The 24,400-nt window shown below is 37.4% G+C and overlaps 1 protein-coding gene across 2 annotated transcripts in view; it reads left to right on the top strand.

Moving 5' to 3' along the window:
- Positions 1–12,272: 12,272 nt before the first annotated feature.
- LOC112046259 (uncharacterized) overlaps positions 12,273–24,400 on the top strand; it is a 36,819-nt gene continuing 24,691 nt past the window's right edge. Inside the window, exon 1 of one of the 2 annotated variants that reach the window (XM_052884673.1) lies at positions 12,273–12,527. In XM_052884673.1, coding sequence (XP_052740633.1) covers positions 12,492–12,527 — 36 coding nt within the window. In that variant the 5' untranslated portion in view covers positions 12,273–12,491. The remainder of the gene's footprint in view (positions 12,528–24,400) is intronic. The other variant, XM_052884674.1, reaches the window with a different exon arrangement.

The following is a 24,400-nucleotide window of genomic DNA, read 5'->3' as shown; positions in this document are numbered from 1 at the left end:
AAAATAACAAAAAATTGAAAATCTTGAAACACCCACGAATGTCATGAAATTATTAATTACTCGATCAAGTCGGCAATATTTTCTTTTAGTGGGCTTTCATTTGAGACCTCACTATATTTTTGCAGACATCCGGTTGTCCTTCCCAACTTTCACCCCCCACAACATTTAAACGGCTCAACCGATTTTCATCAAACATGTCTAAGAACATTCGTCCGTAATTCACCTTTGATACAAAAAAAAATTGAAATCGCTTCATCCGTTCGGGAGCTATGGTGCCATAGACAGACTGACAGACAGACACGTTAAACTTATAACACCCCTCTTTTTGCGTCGATGGTTAATTACATTTTATAGCTCCACAATTGAGGATCTAGAGCTTTGAAACCTGCGTTTTAAGGTCACCATGGTCCAAATTCCATAATTGGCAACCGTACTCACTATCCCAAAGTGCTGGAATGGCGACCCCGCACTAGTAAGCGCAGTGTTGGCCGACCCTCCACCAGGTGGACTGACGACATCAAGCGAGTCGCAGGGATTCGCATTTGCAGTGGACGTCCATCGGCTGATATGATATGATGATGATGACTCACTATCTACGAGTACCTAGGGTAGCAACAACAAAGCTTTCGGCCATCATAATGATACATTTGTAAATGTTTTTCTCATTATCTATACTATTAACTCATTATCTATATTATACAGAGGGAAGTTTTAATTGTTTGTTTGTCTGTGTGCATTGAATAATCACCGAAACTACTGAACCGATTTGAATTTTTTTTTCACCGTTTGGAAGCTACACTATCCTTGAGTGCTGTAGGCTATATTTTATGCTGTTATTCCTACGGGAACGGGCGGGTGAAACTGCTGGGTGTCGCATTATTACCAAAAAAAATATATACGAGGGTAATATATATGCGACTTTAAACGAGAAGATTCACAATCTCAGTCAGGGATTATTTTACCTATTTATTAATAAGTATTAATAAGTAATATTACAAGTACATTATTTTCAAGTCCATATAGTATGAAACATGCAATTACACTTATAATTTTACATTTTACAATGTCAGTTTGGATTTAATCAGGTACATACCTAATAACAATATTGTGATAAGGCTAAAAAATATACTTACATATTAAGTGACTAAACTGAGTCGCAAATATAAGATAGATATATAAACAAGGTTAATATTAATTTTGAGCTGTTTTTAGTTATGATATTTTTAACGTCCAAAATTCATCGTTGTCTAAAGACATGTCTTGGAACATTTTAATATCAGTGATGAGCGGCATGAGATGCGTCAGATCTGCATCGTATGCATCGGACGCGTCGCATCGCATCAAACGAATTTTAATATTCTTTGTATAGAAAGTCATACACGTGCTACATTTTGAGATATGTAGGCCTGACATGCGACCACCGACATATCTAGTGAAGAGAAATAGACAAAAAAAAAAAAAAAAAAGCTGAGTTGGAAAAAAACGTGTAGACGTTTTTTTCCCACTCAGCTAATTATCCCTTTTGGGTCATTATTCTACAATAATGACCCAAAAGGGTTATAGCGCTGAACGAAGTAACGAACTGACGGCCTTCGTGGCGCAGTGGTATGCGCGGTGGATTTACAAGATGGAGGTCCTGGGTTCAATCCCCGGCTGGGCCGATTGAGGTATCTTAATTGGTCCAGGTCTGGTTCCGGCCGTGGCTAGTTACCACCCTACCTGCAAAGACGTACCACCAAGCGTTTTAGCGTTCCGGTACGAAGTCGTGTAGAAACCGAAAGGGGTGTGGATTTTTATCCTCCTCCTAACAAGTTAGCCCGCTTCCATCTTAGATTGCATCATCACTTACCATCAGTCAAGGGCTAACTTGTAAAGAATAAAAAAAAAAGTATAAGACAAGTACCTAAAAGTACGAATTACTGACCCAATGAGTCGCGAATTTGAAGTGACAATGGGCGGGACATATAATACATGGTCAAAGTCTTGAAATGGCGACACCGCCCCGGAAACCGCACTGTTGATCGACCACAATCCGGTTGACCACAATACGAGTCACAGGCGGGTCAGAACCGTGGTGTTTGGAAGTCCCTACAAATACTTGTGTGCGATTCCGCTATTTTAGACACGTCGATGAAATATTCGCCTATAGCAAGATTTATTCGAATTTGAACTTTATTTCTATGGGATGGCAAAATTAAAATGTCACTAACAACCAACTTTCCGTACTGGCTAATATTCTTTAAAAAATATATTTCAATTAGGCTTAGCTTACAAACATTTTTAACCGAAAGTTACAAGGGTTCCAAACGCGCCTAGGACCTCGATTGATTACAGGTATTTTCACCACATAGTAAATAAAGTCGCTTTCTCTGTCCCTATATCACTATGTATGCTTAAATCTTTAAAACTACGGATATACGAAAACGGATTTTGATGCGGTTTTTTTAGTAGATAGAGTGAATTTTTTTCAATTTTTTTTTTTGTGGTGTTTTTCCTTTGCAATCTGTTATTAAAAAAACATTCAGCAAATGGTCTGTATGTTGTCATGACTTGAAGGGCATCACATCCAGTGACATGAACCCTAGAGTGAATAAAGAGGAAAGTTTGTATAACTAGCAACCTGCCCTGGCTTCGCACGAGTGCAAAGCTGATACTAAATACACTTCAAAAAACTGTAAACGTTGTAAGTATATAAAAACATAGCGCTCCGGCTTCGCACGAGTATCACACTAATAGGTATTATAAAGTCGAAGTTTTGTGTTAAGTGTGTGTGTATGTCTGTTCCTTCTGACGGTCTCCGTGGCACAGTGGTATGCGCGGTGGATTTACAAGACGGAGGTCCTGGGTTCGATCCCCGGCTGGGCAGATTGAGATTTTCTTAACTTGTCCAGGTCTGGCTGGTGGCAGGCTTCGGCCGTGGCTAGTTACCACCCTACCGGCAAAGACGTACCGCCAAGCGATTTAGCGTTCCGGTACGATGCCGTGTAGAAACCGAAAGGGGTGTGGATTTTCATCCTCCTCCTAACAAGTTAGCCCGCTTCCATCTTATACTGCATCATCACTTACCATTAGGTGAGATTGTAGTCAAGGGCTAACTTGTAAAGAATAAAAAAAAAGAAAAAAAAAACGCTGCGGCAACTTAAGCTATTTGGCTGAAATTTGGAATGGAAATAGATGTAACTCTGGATTAACACATAGGCTACTTTTCATCCCAGAAATATCCATGGTTCCCGTGGTATTTGTGAATAGCTGAATTCCACGCGGACGAAGTCGCCGGCGACCGCTAGTTTTAAATAAATCTTTAACTACATATTAATCACTACTATTGTGTACTTTGGACCAAAACATAAAATGCGTACAAGCGGTTTGATTGACGCAAAGCCTGTGACGTCACAGGATATATTGACGTCATCGGTGGAAGAATGTCTAGATACAATCCTAAAATAATAGGGAAATTACCTTATAATATGTTCTATGAAATTTTACATTATAATAATATTACTAGCCGGCGCCCTGCGGTTTCGACCGCGAAGTTCCCGTCCCGTAAGCATACGGGGATAAATATAGCCTATGACATTCACAAATAACGTGGCTTTTTTAATTCTAAGGTAAAAATAATTGTCAAAATCTCAATTGATTAAATTAAATCAAAAAAAGTATATTATTGGGAAAGTCCTTTTTTCTATTTTTTTATTCAGAGCGTTTGTTTGTGGTTTTGATATTTTGCATGTTTTTACCATTACCGAGGTTTAACAAATAAAAAAGTTAAAGAAAAAATCTTTCATCTAAGTAAGCTTAACTAGCCACGGCCGAAGCCTCCCACCAGCCAGACCTTTACCAATTAAGAAAATCTATCTGTTAAAAAGGTGTGCAAAGTTTTCTTTTCGCAGCATATTGATCTAACTCCTAATCGATTCTTAATGCAATTGTTATTTTACACTTAGTTTAACTATCATCAGGCATTCAAGATAAATATCTTGCCAAGTAAACTTATTGTTTATATATGTCTGTCTGTTTATTTTAGGTCAGCAGGACAATTCACAAATTTTGACATCATTGATGACATGACATGACACATAGAGCCGTGATAGACTAGTGGACATCACCTCTGCCTTCGACTCAGAGGGCATAAGTTCGAAACCGATCCAGGGCATGCACCTCCAACTTGTCAGTTATATGCTTTTTAACGTGTTTCAAGCGGTGAAGGAATAATCGTGAGGAAACCTACATACCTGAGAATTTTCTTAATTCTCTAGGTATGTGAATTCTGACACCCGCATTGAGCCAGCGCCAGCGTGGTAAACTAAAGACTAAACCCTCTAATTTCTGAGAGAACTCGTGCTCAACAGTGAGCGAGTATGAGTTGTTAATGAAATAACGAGTATTTGTATGCTTAAATGCTACAAAATATACAAAGCACCTATGTAATTTTTTCAAAATATGTTGTTAAGAATAAGTCATAAATTTCCTTAAACAGGAATTAATTCCACTTATAGCAACGCCAGTGTGGTGGACTAAGGCCTAAACCCTCTCATTTCTGAGAGAACTCGTGCTCAACAGAGAGCTGAATATGAGATGTTAATGAAATAACGAGTATTTGTATGCTTAAATGTTACAAAATATACTAAGCACCTATGTATTTTTTTTCAAAGTAAGTAAGTTGTTAAGAGTATGTCATAAATTTCCTTAATCAGGAATTAATTCCACATATAGCTGTTGTTGATTGTGGGTTATGTCATTTAACCTACTTCTAAAACGGTTTTGTAGTGTCGAGTGGACAATAGGCGGTTTTCGCAAACTGGCTATCATAGGGTGTAACCACACAAATCAGTCGCTACAAGGTACGCTGCGCGATGCCTTTTCACAATCATCAAAACTGTGTTATGTTGCGATTTCAAGTTGTAGTATTTAGATAGGTTTATTTTTAGGATATAAGGCTAGGTTAAATTTGGCTAGGCAGGGAGAACAACACGAGCGAAGGAGGAGAGTGTTAATCGATTATCAAGGTTATTCACAAGTCCTGGACTTTGCTCGGAGTTTTCCTCTCTACCATGCGATGGACCCGGCACCCGCACGGTGATAAGATATTCCTCTCTCTTTTGCTTCTATATTTGGCCTTTTTCTTTTCAGTATCATTTAAGTACTCTATTTTACTATTTAAGTCTAATACTTACTATTAATCGTCCTTAAAAGTAGGTACTATCATCATTTATAGTTCTATCAACATATTTAGCTGTGTTTAAAGTGTGGGTAATTATGGATAGTTGTCGTTGAAATTTCAGGCAAAATATGTCGCTTGGCTGCACTGCATTTACTCTATTTAGTCAATGGTTTTCAACTTACGATCAGGTGGGCCATCTTTTATCCACAACAATAAAACATAAAATAAGGAAGAAAGAAAAAACAAATATACTTGATTTATTACCATAATATGACATTGTTTTAATACAAAGCTTTGATACGCGGGTTTTTATTAATTATTAAAAATGTGTGCCAGTAGATGAATACCGAATGAAAATCAATGCGTAGTGCTTTAGCGAACCGTGTCGCAAATTTGGACGATGCGACGTTAAACGAACTTTTGTAGTTAGACCCATAAGTGGATGGATAAAGAAAATTACGTAAACTCGTTATTACCAAATAATTTTCTTGAGTATCACTTGAAAAGATTTTGTCTTTTTGTCATATTTTTGTATTTATTAAGTAAAAAGATTCATTATTTAGTTAATGGCTTTATTTAAATGTTAAACGGATATTTAGTAAGAGCCTTTTGTTTAAGATGATAGTTTTTTAATGACCGACCTAAGGAATATTGTGTACAATGTCCTTTAAGCTGAATTTCGAGACGAGCCAAAACTTAATATTAAAATTCAAAAATTTGAACTTTGAAATAGTCTTTAAGAGCGTGTTGAAAATTAATGATGCAAAGTTAATAAGATCTTTAAAAAACCAGCCAGATATTAGAGAAGGCTAAAGAATGGACTCTTTCTGTCTGTATTTATGATTGTATTTGAATGTCTCATGTGGCGCCTAAAATACTGTGCCGATTTTGATGAAAGTGTAATTAATCAATCTACTCGTTATCGTTGCTAATCAATAGAATCGATTCATTTACAGATTGCACACAGGCTTATTCTCCCAGACTGAGGGACTTTCAGTTTAAAAGGCAGATGGTATCTATATACTAGGAATACTAGGAATACGGGGATAATATATAGCCTATAGCCTTTCTCGATAAATGGGCTATCTAAAACTAAAAAAAAAAATTCAAATCGGACCAGTAGTTCCTGAGATTAGCGCGTTCAACCAAACAAACTCTTCAGCTTTATAATATTAGTACAGATTACAAAATTGAACGCGCTAATCTCAGGAACTACTGGTCCGATTTGAAAAATTCTTTCATTGTTATATAGCCCATTTATTGAGGAATATAGGCTATATATTATCCCCGTATTCTTACGGGAACGGGAACCACTCGAGGGTGAAACCGTGCGGCGTCAGTTATTGGCATATAAAAAGGCAGATGGTATGGCATACAAAAAGGCATAAGTGTATACCTATTGTAAGGTAATTTCACCGCACTAAGCTACTGTAGGCTGTATCAATGGCATAACACCAACATACGTTAAATGCCTGAAAATTACCCGTCAAATGCCTTAAATACAGTCATTATGTCAAAATAAAGGCATACAAAGAAACAAGACAACACTATTGCGAAATACACGGCCAGTGTCACTGGAATTGTAACTTAATTACTTGCACCATAAAGTTTAAATTTGAATAGTTTTCGTTGTAAAGAAATTTTCCGCATACGCCACGCACTGTTTCCATTAAAAATTGTCAACATCAACACAATTGAATGTGTTATGTTTGCAGGGTCTTGGAGACGATGGAATTAAAATGCAATTACTTTAAAAGTGATATTGTGAGATGGTGATAACAAAGATAATACTTACACAGCTTGTTCACTGGAGGTTTCTATCTTAAGCGTGTTTGTAATCGGTTGGTAAACATTCGCTGCGTTCGCTGAAAATTGGTGTGTGAAATACGAGTTTTTCTAATCATACATAATATTATGCAGAGTCCGTCCTTTTTCCTATTATTCAATGTGTGTTACCGTTTCTTTTTGTTAATAAGAAACGAGGGGTCTCTAGATGTACCCCACGTCCGTGACGGCCTTGACAGCCTAGCCTAGGTGGCGCAGCCGTATATTTACAAAACAGAGGTCCTGGGACGATCCCTGCTGGGTCGATTGAGGTTTTCTTAATTGGCCCAGGTCTGGCTGGTAGGAGGCTTCGGCCGTGGCTAGTTACCACCCTACCGGCAATGAATACCATCAAGCGATTACGCGTTCCGGTACGATATCGTGTAGAAAGCAAAAGGGTTGTGGATTTTTATCCATCTCCCATTGTTAGCCCGCTTCCATCTTAGATTGCATCATCACTTACCATCAGGTGAGATTGTAGTCAAGGGCTAATTTGTAAAGAATAATAAAAAAAAAACAAAACATTTTTAAAACCTCCTCGATGGCCATTCCAACTTGTGCTATCTTGTCGTTGGTCACATGTTAAGTGTTAAGGGAGCAAGTTGGATGAGAACCCACTCTGACCTTTCAGTAGGTAAGTAGAAGGCCAGCCCCCCTAGCCACGTGGCACGTCGATTCTCTTTCTACGATCGCTAACGCTTCGAAAACTAGAAAGATGTATGGAAATGACATTTGCTATCGATCTGTCATTCCCATACATTTTTCTAGTTTTCCAAGCGTAAGCAATCGTAGAAAGAGAATCGACGTGGCTAGAGCGGCAGGCACATGAGGTAATGCTTAGAAACGCCCAGAAACAGCGATGGCGTCTCTCAACGGGACCAAAGTATTTTCAAAATTTATTTAAGTGAAACCTTAAACCAAGGATTACATGATACCTAAGTACCAAAATAAAACTACGGAACCGCCCTTTGGCGTTTGATTGACGCACCTTTCTCAGTTAACAACCTTACAGCCACATTCTTAACAACTTCATAAAAGCCGAACGTGTTAGAACATATCATTAAAACATTACAAAAGGGTGAGTACATTGTGCAAAGCGAGGAAACCATAAATATACCTACTTGTGCTTGGTAGTATTGTCACTTACTCGTATAATATTGTAATAGCATCTTCTATTATAACTCGTGCGCATTAACTTGACCTGGCTTTTAAACACAACCAAAAAAACACAGTACAAACATTATTTGAGCCAGGTTATTCGTACGCGCTATACATACCTACATAACTAGCCGACGCCTTACGGTTTCACCCTCGTAGTTGTCGTGAGAATACGATAATAAAATAAAGCCTATGACACTCACAAATAACGTGGCTTTGTAGCGGTTAAATTATTTTCAAAATCGGGTTAGTAGATCCAGAGATTACCCCTACAATTCCACAAACATTACTTCTTTGTAATATTATTAATTCCCGTAGTACTCCTTGCATATCTCCCCTGTTTCTTCCATTCTAATCAAATCTTTTATATAAGTTCGTCAGTTCTTAATTTAGCTAAGTTTCTTCAAGCTTGCTTAATTGAATTAAGCAAGCTTGTAGGAACGGAAACTTTAATCTTCAGGAATCTAGCTTCCGTTTCTTCATGCTTACCTAACGAACTCATTTTTAAAGCATTAACTACTGCTAAATCTCACACTTAGGTATGTGTCTTCAGGAATTCCATGCACATAAGCTCTTTATGGTGTACAATAAAGAGTATTTCCATTTCATTTCATTTCATTCATAAGTGTGAGATTTAGCATACCTATTGTTTGAATAGGCAGGTGTTAATAAAAATAAATATAATAAATAAACAAATAAATCTTTACTAACCAAAAATAGATACCAAAAACCATAACATTGCTTGTGGTCTCCACACTAGATCAAGGATCAAGGGTCGGATACAGAAGTATCTTTGAGACGGTGCATATTGCGAGGAGGTTCCTCACTCTGGAACCCTGACCACCGCTTGCTTGGGCACTCAAATGTCCCGCATAACTTTTCGATAGTGTTTTATATTATATTTTATATTTTATTTACATTCTTAAAAATTAAAAAAATATATATCGAATTGAGAAACCTCCTTTTTTTGAAGTCGCTTAAAAAGGATAAGTAAATTAATTACTAGAAGAACAATATGGTGATGGTTATAGAGTCAAACATTACCAACCTGAGCCCGCCAATTATTATTAGAGCAGATAGGCGGATACAAGTTAAAAATTCCATCCCCTATAGGGAGGAAGGATTGGCCCTTTGGGCTGACAACGATGGTAGATAAAGATTATTATAGATAGAGAAGACAGCTATGATCCATTGATCCGGAAGTTTTCGTAGACACATCATATTAATATCATCCGAGGTTTGTGGAATTTTACAGATACACATAATAGTTTATTACGTATACGGTGTAGCAATAGGGAAATATCACGGGTCGAATCCGCCAGATACTAGGCTACCTTTCTATAGTAGATCGGGGTGGGTGACTAAAGCTAAGACTCATGTTATAAGATCTGAAAATTTCATATATAAGCTAGCTTTTTCTCTAGGCTTCGTCATTGTAGCCAAGAGCTAATAGGGATGATGACAGTTTTTTAAATTGTATTTAAATACTCTTAGTATGCTAATAGTAAAGCAATTTTGTAAAAGTAATAGGGTATCTGCGATAATTACTTTCGGAGCTACAGGGATTTAAAGGGTCAGATTTGCGGCGCTGCCGCGAATCCCTGGAAACGCCCCATACAAAATGGTACGAACTAATGACGTCGTGATCGTTAGATTTGTATGGGCGTTTAAACAAAATTACTAATATCTTTGTTATTACTGCGTTTTTGTTAATAGTTCATATATTAAAAAATATCACATTTAATGTAAGGAAGCTAAAACTGTATGAATTTTCATCTAATTACGATAAAAGATTTTTAATAGATTTTATAATCTTATTTATTTTGCAAATATCCAGTCAATCTTTGTTTTTTATGTAAAATTTAGTTAATAAATTTATGATAAAAATCGCTATTCAAACCTATTCATCATCCCTATTTGTAAAGAATGAAAAAAAATTGTGAATTTCGACGAAATTGTGGCTTTCACAAGTTCTTGCTCTATACGGCATCGTAATTATCAAAAGATTTAAAACAATTCAAAGGTCACAAGTTCTTCTGTTGACCCAGGTTGGGAATCGAAAACCGGAACCCGGAACTTTTGGGGTACCAGAAAAGACGATTTTGGTGGCAACTTTTACTTATACTTTGACATGGCCCAACATATTAACGAGCGTGATCGACCTTCTAAAGTAGATTAGTAGGTAGATGATTAAATACGAATTACATAAACAAATATTTATTTTATATTCTGTGGTATAAGCAGACGCCCGCGACTTCGTCCGCGAAGTAAAATACCTTTTTTATAGATTTTTATGAATACACTTTCATACAAAGAATTCCCATCTGTTCGCGCCTTCCTCTTTAAAGGTATCAACTTAAGCTTATGCCACTTCTCAAGCGTCTGCCTATAATATTATGCTAGCCATTGACGATCAAGTATACCCACGTTTTTGCAGCGCTGCCCGCATCGAAGACGTTTCATACTGGCCATTGACCGACTCCAACCACCTCCAACTTTTGGGTCAGCGTAGTAGACTTTGGTACCCTCTCATTCTGAGAGGAGACTCGAACTCAGTAGTGAGCCAAATATGGATTGCTGACAAAGTGGCGATGTAGAACCACCACTTCTCAGCTAGGCGATTTTTTTTTCAAGTAGGTACTTAATAAAAATACTCGCTACGATTTACATCGATGGCTAGCTCAATATTTTATAGCTCGAAGTAGAGCTCAAGCTCCAATGATCCAGGACTGAAGATCAAAGTGACCCGAAAGCTACCAACTAGACTAACAAGACGTAGGAATTTACCTAGATAGGTAAAAGAAGTAGGTACCTACTTATCTTATCCTCATTCGTCCATTGACACTCGGCAAACCGCTAAAACTAGAGCTTGGAACTATGAAACTGAGACAACTATTCCGTTTTGTGATGTAATCACCACAATTAGAAAGGATATATTCACTTAAATCACTGAGAATATAATTTAACCGACTTCGAGATAGAGGATTATCGATATTGACAGTAGGTACCTAATTCATCACCATCTCTAACGATGGACGTCCACTGCTGGACACAGGCAAAGTAAAGATAGGCCTATTGTATGTACCTACGGTTACAGGGACCAGCTGGATGTATTCAGTCCACCTAGTGGAGAGATCGACCAACACTGCGCTTTCCGGTGCGGGGTCGCCTTTCCTGCTCCTTGGGACCCCCAATCCCATTTTCCCTCCAATTGGATCCTTAGTTTTTTTAAGCTTTCTGGGAATCGAACCCAGGCCCATGTTGAGCACAGTTCTGTGCCAGAGAGGTTAGATGCCCAATAGACTAGATATTTTTTTTTTATTTTTACGTTCCTGTCTATTTGATGGGCTCAAAAAAGCAAGAACTTAGAGTCGGACAGATTTCAAAACTGGACATTAAGCTTTACTTTCAGAGCAATTTGAATTATCACTTTCGACCCAGCACGCTCATCGACATTATTTCACTACCAGTTACCTACTTAATTGCGTAAAATATGTATAAAATTCAAAATTTTATGATGAAATATATTATTATGCCTGCGAATTTAATTAATTGCTTTATGCGACTTGGCAAGACTAAGATAATAAAGATACATTAATTTTTATTATGACCTAATTTTTTTTTGTTACTATTATTAATAATACTCGTAATGACCGGAACTGTTGGCATAATGCTCTTTCGGTTGTACAGGACAGTTACGAGAATACCACGTACTCCGAGTTGTGTATATTCTGTGGTTACATCTAAATTCCTGACTTCAAGCAGTACTCTTTGACAAACGATACAGAGTAAAGACTATACAGAGTGAGACAAGCAGCGTGGTGAAGCCGGTGAAACCCATAAAAACCGTCGTGCGTCTCCTTGTCATCCGCATTTACAAACTTTTTTTATAATTTGTTTTTTTAAAATTTAACTCTAATCTAATGATTCTTGCAAAATTTGTTCCATACACATTTATATACTAACATGAGAAGGTAAAAGCTTGCAAAAAAGCTTTTCATTAATTGGGTGGTCATCTAGCTCACAAAGTCAACACCCCAAGCTGATGTCCCAAATAAAGTTTGATAACAGCATTATGAGATAATGCACAATTGCAACAAGAGCGGGGAGTGCTATAAATAAAAAGAAAAAACGATCCAACGACCGGTGAGAGTGACAGCGAACGAGGCTCGGCACACGCGCACCGCCGCGCGAGAAAGTTCCACATTCGAAATACGAATTTGGCGCCAAAGTCCGCCATTTTGAAATACATCGCGATCGATATTCCATAAACTGTGCAAAATCTATTGTTTTTTTTTAATTTTAAATCTGTGCGTGCGATTGTGGGATAGTGACTTTCTAATAACGAATGTTTAGCAGGATGACTAACTCAAGGAAAATTAAGGTAAGACGGTTTTTGTTTATTTTATCGTGAACGTAATTAATTGGACAATTTAAAGTTTGATGTACTTACAAATAAATCTATTCTCATCATCGTCGGTACTTCTGCAAACTCTATATGAATGTTGAAATGTAGTCGTACTTCAAGGGTTAAAATTTGAATTTATGACCAACTGAAATTTCTAGTCGTCGATGATTTTTAGAATAGGTGAAGTTTGGAGCAAAGTACAGTTAGCTAAGCCCAAAATTATGCTAAAATTAATATTCGTTTCTCTTTACGACTACTGCAACCACCAATGAAAATTAATATAATTTCCTACAACCACCTCAGACTCCATTAAAGACGTGGTAGGTTTCTATGATGATGCATTTTTACTGAAATTACGTTAAAATATATATTTTATCGTAAGTACCTACTTATTCTAATTTATCTTCCAAAAAAACCTTTACTAAAAGAGCAAGTTAAAACAAAAGTATTAATAAAAACAAATTAAAATTTTAAAATTTTTCTATACCTGACAAACGTGTCAGAAATTTTTTCCATCAAAATAGAAAAAGGCCGATCCGAAGATACTCGTATCTTCGGATTCTTCTCGATACATCTTATCTCATTCTCTAAAACGAATCTTCGTCATACATATCATATATAAAAAAATGTATGTTATTATTATTGTATTATCGATATAGTTCTTAGTTACATTTAATTAAAGACAAACAAACAAAAAAACCGCAACATAATCGGTATATTCATTTAGAAGCTACGATGCCACAGATAGACAAATAACAACACAAACACGTCAGGCTAATTACATCTCTTTTTTTTACGTCAGTGTCAAAATTTATGAATTAATACTAACGGTTGTAGGCATCTATCATACTCGTAGAAAGGTTTTACATAAATTACATACCAATTTATCTTCTACTGGCGTTAAATACGTAGATTAGCTTATACTTAGGTCTCTTACCTCGTTAAACTAGCTCTTATTACAAGATCTAATAAAACTTTCTATAGATCACGAAAAAACCCATAACTTTCACGGATTTATAGTCAAAATTTATCGTTTCTAACTAAAATGCGATTTTTGTTGACTTAATGATTCGATGTTGCTCAGCGAGAAAGTGCTTCGGCGTTGGTACGATACTTTGCCACTGTTATTGCTACTACGCACGAATGGCAAAACTATGACGTCATAAAAGACCACCATCATCGTCAGCCGATGGACATCCATTTTGACGGCTTCCGTGGCGCAGTGGTGAGCGCGGTGGACAAGACGGAGGTCTTGCGTTCGATCGCTGGCGGGTCGATTGAGGTTTTCTTAATTGGTCCAGGTTTAGCTGGTGGGAGGCTCCGACCGTGGCTAGTTACTATCCCTAGATGGCGGCCGTGTGGCAAGGGTGTCGACCCCAAAATCTTGGTTTTAGCTTTCCAGTGACCCAAAAAAAAATTGTGTCCTCTAAAAAACACAACCCCAAATGTAATTTTTAATGGACTAATAAATAAAATGTAAGAATTAATATATTATTTATTTATAAAAACCATTCCAACCCCTATATTCAAGATGGCGGGCGTGTGGCAAGGGTGGCGATCCCAAAATCTTGGTTTTAGCTTTCCAGTGACCCAAAAAAAAATTGTGTCCTCTAAAAAACACAACCAAATGGACTAATAAATAAAATGTAAGAATTAATATATTATTTATTTATTGTTTAATTCAGAACATCTGTTTCCTAGACCTAGATAGTGATTTTGGGGGTTTTATGTTGCTTTTCCAGCAAAGCCTTCATGCTACTTTATGTAAATGAATTAAATCTGAGTGGCAGCTTTGGAAAAATTTTGAAATACCCGAATAACGATTGTTGACGGCCTCCGTGGCGCAGTGGTAAGCGCGGTGGATGTACAAGACGGAGGTCCTTTGTTCGATCCCCGGCTGGTCCGATTGAGGTTTTTTGCCTCGATTGGCTTCGGCCGTGGCTAGTTACCACCCTACCGACAAAGATGCACCGCCGAGCGATGTAGCGTTCTAGTACGATGCCGTGTAGAAACCGAAAGGGGTATGGATTTTCATCCTTCTCCTAACAACACTTACTATCAGGTGAAATTGCAGTCAAGGGCTGACTTGTAGAGAATAAAAAAAAATAACGAACATCGATCTAATAACGATATAAATACCTCGTTGATAACTTGGGAATAGTATAATAATACGGAATACGCATCAGTTTTTAACCGACTTCCAAAAAGGAGGAGGTTCTACGTTCGGCTGTATGTATGTTTTTTTTTTTTTTTATGTATGTCCAGCGATAATTCCGTCAATAATGGACCGATTTTGAAAATTCTTTTTTTGTTTTTTATTTACTACTATTATGTACTACTACTCGTATTAGCGCTCATTTTACGTGACACCTACTACAATGTAATGAATCGTAGCACGCAGTTTTCACAGAGTCAAACAATGGTTGCAAGTAAAAAGAACGACAACACATTGTTATATAGTTTCCCTATACAATGGAAAACTGCTGAATTACAATTATTTTATCACATTTATAAAGTCAAGTTTAATTTTTCATTGAATTACAGCTATTTTCCATAGCTTCTTTTTATATTTCCTCGTCATTACAACCCTTATTCGGCTCCCTGTTGAGTCTCCTCTCAGAATGAGAGGGGTTAGGCCACTAGTCCACCACGCTGGCCCAATGCGAATTGGTAGACTTCACACACGCAGAGAATTAAGAAAATTCTCAGGTATGCAGATTTCTTCACGATGTTTTCCTTCACCGTTTGAGACACGTGATATTTAATTTCTTAAAATGTACATAACTGAAAAGTTGGAAGTGCATGCCCCGGACTGGATTTGAATCTGCGCACTCCGACTCGAAGGCAGAGGTCATATTCCCTGGGCTATCACTGCTCATTCTATGGTCATGCATTTCTATAGTCGCAAGATTATTATTAGAATTGTACCTACCTCAAGGCAAACTGGGGTTCAATTAAAAAAACTTGTATCCCTAATATGTATATTATTCAATACCTCAATACATATAATAAAACAAATTAAGCGTCTATGTATGATTTCAAAACAAGTGTGATCTCATAAGTGTTTTATGTAGTTACCAGCTGACGCCGCGCGGTTTCACCCGCGTGGTTCCTGTTCCCGTAGAAACACGGGGATAATATATAGCCTATAGACTACTTCGATAAATGGGCTATCTAACACCGAAAGAAATTTTCAAATCGGACCAGTAGTTCCTGAGATTAGCGCGTTCAGCCAAACAAACAAACTCTTCAGCTTTATAATATTAGCATAGATTACAAATACCACAACATAAACAAGCTTTTTCTAATATTTTGCCTGTTTGTCTATTTGTATGCTAATCTTTGAGACTGCTGAACTAACTTTGATGGGACTTTCACTGAAATATAGAGGTGGTTATCGAGCGACATCTACACCAGTATTTAACCCGGATCTCATGCTCCCCACGGGATTCGTGAAAAATCGGATGAAGTTGCGAGCTTTCGCTAGTTTTTTACACAACTAATATTCTAACATGCATCCCACGGGATTCGTGACAATCGGACGAAGTTGCAGGCATTTGCTAGTCTTGATTAATATTATAAATGCTTAACAAACAAACAGAAAAAGGCATAGAGTAAATACACTTTTCATCCAAGCAACACGACAGCAAATACTCTAAATCGATAAACTAGGTAGATCTAATGCATTAGGCACTAGATATTATGTATTGCACTATACAGTTGCCTACTTCTGGTATTACAAAAAGGACATTAGCTCTTGTAGCATCAACCTGAATTCAACTTTTCCTGTCACGAATCGAACAAGAAAATATAAACATACTCGTAACTAATCTATTGCTAATCCATCCATATGTATTGCTTAATAAGCCATCAGTATCAGCTTATTTTATGAGCCGTGATAGCCCAGTGGATACGACCTTCGCCTTCGATTCGGAGGGCGCAGGTTCAAATTCGTTCCGGGGCATGCACCTCCAACTTTTCAGTTATGTGCATTTTAAGAAATTAAATGTCTCAAACGGTGAAGGAAAATTATCCTGAGGAAACCTGCATAGCAGAGAATTAAGTAAGTTCTCTGCGTGACTATTAGCCTAACCACTTTCATTCTGAGAGGAGACTCGAGCTCAGCCCTGAGCCGAATATGGGTTGATAATGATGATCGTCATCATCGTCATCATATCAGCCGATGGACGTCCACTGCATAACATGGGCCTTTTGTAGGGACTTCCAAACATCACGATACTGAGCCACCTGCATCCAGCGAATCCCTGCGACTTAATGCGATCCACCTGTTGGGGGGTCGACCAACACTGCGTTTTGTAGTGCGGGGTCGCCATTTCACCGCCTTGGAATCCCAACGTCCATCGGCTCTTCGAACTATGTGCCCCGCCCATTGCCACTTCAGCTTTGCGACTCGTTGAATGGTGATCAGCCTATTTTACAAATGGACAACAGAGTGATGTCAAAATGGTTCCGTTTTTTCTTTTGAGTTACGGAACCCTAAGCAGTAATAAAAATGTCGTGTTTATGTCATGGCTGTACTCGCCTAGACTAAGTAAACTTGACGTTATGAAAATTTTAATAAAAAAAACCAGTTTTAAAATATTTTCTATTAAAAAAGAGTTTAGCTCATCAATTTGCGACTTGGTGTAAACTCAAAGTTGGTAAATATTGTATTTTCATTGATCGTTGAACTTTACGTAAGAAAGTAGGTATAATGTGGTCCCCATCCTTGTATTAGCGCATCATAGTAACTGTTACTTTCACATATTTGACTCATCAGTGAATAGAGATGAGCCCATACAAACTGCAAAGAAGTTTGATGACCCCTAGCACGTGTTGATATACCTAACTAAGTTCCGTTTACTTCAGTATCGAATTCGACCCCCGGCCGCGGATAACAATTAAATTTTACTATCTGACGCGGCGCGGTTTCACCCGCGTGGTTTCCGTTCCCGTAAGAATACGGGAATAATATATAGCCTATAGCCTTCGTCGATAAATGAGCTATCTAAAACTGAAAGAATTTTTCAAATCGGACCTGTACTTCCTGAGATTAGCGCGTTCAATCAAGCAAACAAACTCTTCAGCTTTATTATATTATAATAGTTCCGTACTAAAGTCAAAATTAATTTATTTCAATTAGGCTTACTTTACAAGCATTTTCGAAACGTCAGGTTATATTATTAGATTATTAGATTATGGTGATAATTATTGGTCGAAAATTCTAAATTAAAGTTACGAGGGTTCCAAACGATCCTTGGTCCGAGGAGAGCCCAGATCAAACTCAGCCAGTGTTTATTTATTTTGTTTGTAACCATTTTACAATTGTATCAAGAACTATGTACACAATCATATAGTGCAATTAAATATTAAGCTTTTATATTTTCTAAATAATCCTTAATACTATAATGACATTTTTCTATAAGCTTGCGTGAACCTAAAACGGAACCCATAGAGGATCACTTCGTTGTCCGTCTGTCTGTTCCTTTATCTCGGGAATGCGTAGTGGTTTCAAGTTTATTAATTAAAACCTATACTGAGGTATTAAATAATATTGAAACCTGTAAAATTCTTTGAAGCTGTGACAACATCAACTTGCCTTACACCAGAGCAGCACCTGGCAAGCACCTTGCTAGTAATGTAATTTGTACATTGCCAAAAGAAGATATTATTGTTAAGCCTTTTTCTTTATCACTAAATTTTCACTAAATCGCTTATCAGTATACTTTGCCAAGATAAAGCCTACACCACCAGACTATTCCAAAAAGCAGTGTCCACGTTCTGATATAAACAGATAACTTCGGCGTCTAATTTTTAGTGTTTACTGGCTTTTAGAATGGCGTTTACAACGTCACTGCAATTTCGGCAACTGCATTTGACTGTAATCTAAAAAAAAAACTAACTCTAATTGTGTAACAAGTGAATTAAAATACACGAAAAGTTTATTTATTTTACATATAAACTATATTTCAACTAGATTTTAGGATGATGCAACGTGTTACGCAAAGTAATGTACGGTAATACGAAATTAAGAGCTTCCTCAGAAAGTACTCGTAAAGTGAAGTGGAGTGAAGTGAAAGCAGCGCTATTCATGGCGTTCACAGACGCGCAGGTGAACTCTTGACACTTGGTGATGGCTTTGTTATGGCTACAGTACCTCGGTGGTCCAGTGATTATATACAGGGTGTTCCGTTGAAGGTTAATTCATCATTATTTGCCTATTTTAAAAGCCTACTATAATACCAACCTCCGTATATAGTATTTATTCATTTCATATTCAAGCAATTCGCACGAGAGTTTTTTTAACGGACGGTAAAAAGCGCTCAAATACATCAAATGCATTCCCAAGTACCAATATGTTCAAACGACAGAGTTTTTAAAACACAACGCTTTATTATCGAGCAGTGTTGCATTTTCAGTTTTGGTAATAGACCACCAAGAGCCGAAAAGCCCAGTGGATATGACCTCGGCCTCCAATTCCGGAGGGTGTGGGTTCGAATCGGGTCCGCGATTGAATGCACCTCCAACTTTTCAATTGTGTGCATTTTAAGAAATTAAATATCACGTGTCTCAAATGGTGAAGGAAAAGAAGATTTGTGAAAAACTGAATTTCACGCGGACGAAGTCGCGGGCGTCTTCTAGTGAAGGTTTATAAAATTAAAAATATCGTAAAAACGTTAGCCTTTAGCGTTGTGGTAAGCTCTCAGTCCAATATTATATGCAAAATTACCAAATAGAAATAAGTACACTCATAATCTGACAGATTAGTTACACAACAATTTAATATTGAAATGTGAATATTAACTGTTTCCTCATGAAGTTCGTTTGCTATTAATTTTCGAACCTTCACATATCATTTCATAATGTAGGCACTTAGATACTATCTAATCCGCATTAAACCAGTTAACGTACTTTGTACAGAATTCACTTTCGACATGACAAACATGACACCTCCAGGATCCCAAATAATAATAAATTCTGAAAAGCTTCCCCTTTTCAGAAGTACCCATGGTAAGGTTTTTGTTAAGAATATAAGCCTCAATCCGATAATATCATCTCGTTTAGTATAGGAGTTCCGAGGTTCTATGATACGCAAGTAGGAATAAACCAAATTAGCAGTGGTTCTAGTTTAGTTCTGGTTGCTAGGACAAGTTGAATAAAACTTAAAATCATAAATTAATTAAATCAATAAAATAATAATTTGATGACCTATAGTTACGAGACTTGGTCGCTAACTATGGGCCTCAAGTCACACAGCGGGCGATGGAATGAGCTATGTTAGGAGTATCTCTGCGTGATCGAATCAGAAATGAGGAGATCCGCAGAAGAACCAAAGTCACCGACATAGCTCAACGAGTTGCGAAGCTGAAGTGGTAATAGGCGGGGTACATAGTTCGAAGAACCGATGTACGTTGGGGTCCCAAAGTGCTGGAATGGCGCCCCCGCACTAGCAAGCGTAGGGTTGGTCGACCCTTCACCAGATGGACTGACGACATCAATCGAGTCGCAGGAATTCGCTGGATGCAGGTGACTCAGTATCGTGATGTTTGGAAGTCCCTACAAAAGACCTACCTATGTCTTCTATGTTATTCTGATATGGTTATGATGATGATTATGATGATGATGATGATGATGATGTTGATAAAAATAACTTAAAGTCATCAATTAATTAAAACCAAAACTAAAATAAGTCTTTTAAAATACATAATATGCTGAAGTTAAAGGAGTATGTTCACAATAATTACTCAGCGATTTGCAATGTATTGCCTGCCATTACCACGAGTTTGAAGACAAGCCCCTTTCTGAGTACGAACCGCTTTCTTTCCGCCTGCCCGTCCGGTTAAGGAATTTCATGACATTTCGATATGGAAAACTTATTTCAGAGCAGTTCAAGTTAATGAACTCCATTAACTTGAACTGCTCTGCAATATGGTCAGGCAATATTTACGTATTACTAAAGAGACAGAGCCGTGATAGCCCAGTTGATATGACCTTTGCCTTTGACTCCAACTGTGAATTCAAATCCGGTCCGGGGCATGCACCTCCAACTTTTCAGTTATGTGCATTTTAAGAAATTAAATATCACATATCTCAAACGGTGAAGGAATAACATCGTGAGGAAACCTGCAACCAGAGAATTTTCTTGATTCTCTGCGTGTGTGAAGCTTACCAATCAGCATTGGGTCATCGTGGTGGACTATTGGCACTCAACAGTGAGCCGAATATGGGTTGATAATGATGAAAGAGATACTAGTGCATTACTGGTCGTTAACTGATGAGCTGATGAGAACTTAATGAGCTTCATAAAAAAGCTCAAAGTCACTCAGGCGGGTAATGGAGCGAGTTATGCTGAGTTCATCTACGTGATTGAATCAGAAATGAGGAGATCCGAAGAAGAACCAAAGTCACCGACATCGCTTAGCGAGTCACGAAGTTGAAGTGGCAATGGCACATACTTCTAAGAGCCGATGTATGTTGCTGGAATGGCGACCCTACACCGTAATGTGCAATTTTCGTCAACCCCCCATTAGGTGGACCGAAGAAGTCAATAGTGTCGCAGGAAACCGCCGGATGCTGGCGGCTCGAGACTGTGGCTTTTGGAAGTCCATGCAAAATTTCGTTTTCCAGCAACGGGCGTTCATCGGCTGTTAATGTTGATGATGACTAAAGAAATAACAAATATCTAGTATTGGCTCAAGCAGCACGATGCAGAGTTGGTACCGTTATCAAGGTTGTACCATACATAACAAGAGCAAAAGACAGAACTAAGTGGAAAGCCTTAGAGGAGGCTTTTGTCTTAGTAACATAAGCTGTAAATATCAGGAAAGTCAATCAATATTGTTAATCGGTAGTAATGCACGACTTTAGTTAATTCAAGCTGGTAATCAAACCTACATTAATGATATCAAATGCACCAAAGAGGTCGTCAAAATTTAGATTTTCTTTCTCCTCAATACTTTACTGAACACGCAGGTTCCCCGAGCATAGTTCACTCTATCGCCGACCAAGTGATGAAACTTTTATGATGCTATAACTACTATAGATAGCGACAGAGATCTATTGATACTAAACTTTATCGCTAACTATTATCAAACACATATTTAATTTCTAAAAAAAAACATACATACAGCCGAACGTAGAACGTAGTGGCTGATTTGTAAATTGCGAAGAATCAATTTGAACAGCGCCGCGATGCTTTTTAAAACACTTATCCATCGTGGTATAAAAGAAACATTAAAAGTGAACTATCAAGTTCCGTTTTAACCTTTTTGGTTAACGTAACTCGTCTCGCCGGTGTCGTGGATTGACACGAGTTACGCAACGCGCTCATTACGACCGTCGAATAGTCAAGTTTTGGTACGATTATATCTCGCAACTGATTTATATGCATCTTAATCTTGTTGCTTCTTGGTTTGTTGATTCGGATCTATTTAGTTTATAGTCAGGGATCCCTAGAACATTTTGTAAACCTGATTCCTAACAAGCAAATATTTCGTGAGATAGCTTTATTTATCCCCCCTTACCCCGATTACCCCTACGATACCAAACTTCATCTCTTTATAGTATTAGTATAGATAGTCAGTTCAGGCAGTAATGCTACGCCATTTCATCTTGAAATATTTTTTTTCTGGTACACATTGAAATTTTTAATAGATGTAAAAAAATTGGGTTCAGTATTGATTATACTATATTACCCTCCAACAAAAATTTTCAAATCATCTTTTTTTTTATTCTTTACAAATTAGACCTTGACTACAATCTCACCTGATGGTAAGTGATGATGCAGTCTAAGATGGAAGCGGGCTAACTTGTTAGGATGAGGATGAAAATCCACACTCCTTTCGGTTTCTACACGACATCGTACCGGAACGCTAAATCGCTTGGCGGTATGTCTTTGTCGGTAGGGTGGTAACTAGCCACGGCCGAAGCCTCCCACCAGCCAGACCAGGACCAATTAAGAAAACCTCAATCGGCCCAGCCGGGGATCGAACCCAGGACCTCCGTCTTGTAAATCCACTGCACCACGGAGGCCGTCAAATCTTCAATGTACAGAATTAGATTCGTTACAGTTTTATTTGATTGTGTACCTAGATATAGATTATAAAGGTTGTCTTCCGCTAGCGATGGGCGTTTCCGCTTTCCCGTCGATAATAGTCACATGTCAAATACAATAAATGTGACAAATGCAGATTATTTGTGGCACAGCTGTGGTTCAGAAAGCAAAACGGACTCACTTTCGTTCATACGGTTACGTTATAAGTCGTTGGCCGCAACCCGGCCTGCGTCAAGGCATAACATTGCCAACTCGTTCAGAAAAAACCCGTTGCTATTATGCGCATCGATATCGACAATCGACAACTTACATTTGTTGTATTCAGCTCTACGGTCTCATTATTGGTGAGATTCTTCTTTTTCTTTGCTGGCATTTATTACATAGGTCACTTGTGCTTTTTAGAGATTACTAGTTTATTAATCCCAGAGATTAGTGCAAACAGGATGTTATACCATATTATATTTTTTTTATTTTTAGTAATTTGCTATTCTTATTCTATCGACAGTCGAAAATACTAAAAAACCAAAACAAATCACTAACAATGAAAACAATTTAGAAAAAGCGCTTTTTGCACTTATCTGGGATTAATTAAAAAAAAATATTATCTAAATGCATTATCATAATTCTTTTGTTACACAAAATGTACCACTGTATGGAAATTTAGGAAATGTGGAAATGAAAACACGTGGCTTGTAGCCGGATTTCCTTTTCTTGCGAATTTCTACAAAAACACATTTATTTCTTTAGTTACATGTTTAAAGCTAAATATTCATTTAAATCGCCATTTGTAGCTTATTAATCTAATAATATTATTTTATGTAATATAATGTATTAAAGTATGATCCCATATTTCAAGAAATAGTGATTTCCTCTCTGGAATTTTCAATTCACATTCATGCAATATATAAGAAATGGTACGTGATTTTTTGATCAGAGAGAGATTTTGGACTGGACATAACGTAGGCTAATACTTGTATGTTAAAAAATGCAAGTTTTCCGTGGGATTTCTTAAAATGCAACTTTTCAGTTGTGTGCATTTTATGAAATTAAATATCATGTGTCTCAAACGGTAAAGTAAAAACATCGTGAGGAAACCTGCATACCAGAGAATTTTCTTAATTCTCTGCGTGTGTGACGTCTGCCAATCCACATTGGGCCAGCGTGGTGGTCTAACCCCTCTCATTCTGAGCGAGACCGAGCTCAGCAGTAAGCCGAATATGGGTTGATAATGATAAAATCTTTGATAAATTACTTGATCACTCTTTGATAAATTACTACTCGCATGATTGAAATATAGACAGAAAACTGAGTTAATATATACCTTCAAAATGCAGGAAGACTAAAATTCGCCAGGCGTGAAATACATGATAGTCCAGTAGCCTATAGGTACCCAGTGTGTATACAAATGTTTCAGTCTTAAGTCAATAAACCTTAGTATCAGAAAAATAGTCACAACAGCGCACCATGCAATCAGATCGACCAGGCAAGCGTGTGTTTCACCATAAACTATCATAACCACATATTGGTCACTTCCTTCAAGAGCATTTTATATTTGTACGTGGTTTGAGGATATGAAAATTATAGGCTGTCAAATGTGCTGCAATTTTTTTCGTAAGTACGATAGTACGGCCATTAGTCAACCCCTAAGTTGTTTACCATTCTAATGATTAATAATTGAAAAAGAAAAATAATGTTAAGGAAAAGAAATTAGTAATTCAAGATGGAAAACAGTTTTTTTTTATTGTTTACAAGTTAGCCCTTGACTACAATCTCACCTGATGGTAAGTGATGATGT

Source organism: Bicyclus anynana, chromosome 12 (genome assembly GCF_947172395.1).
Source record: "Bicyclus anynana chromosome 12, ilBicAnyn1.1, whole genome shotgun sequence".
Taxonomy (NCBI): domain Eukaryota; kingdom Metazoa; phylum Arthropoda; class Insecta; order Lepidoptera; family Nymphalidae; genus Bicyclus; species Bicyclus anynana.
Note: the sequence above shows the minus strand (reverse complement) of the source record. Positions and strands in the feature narration are given on the sequence as shown.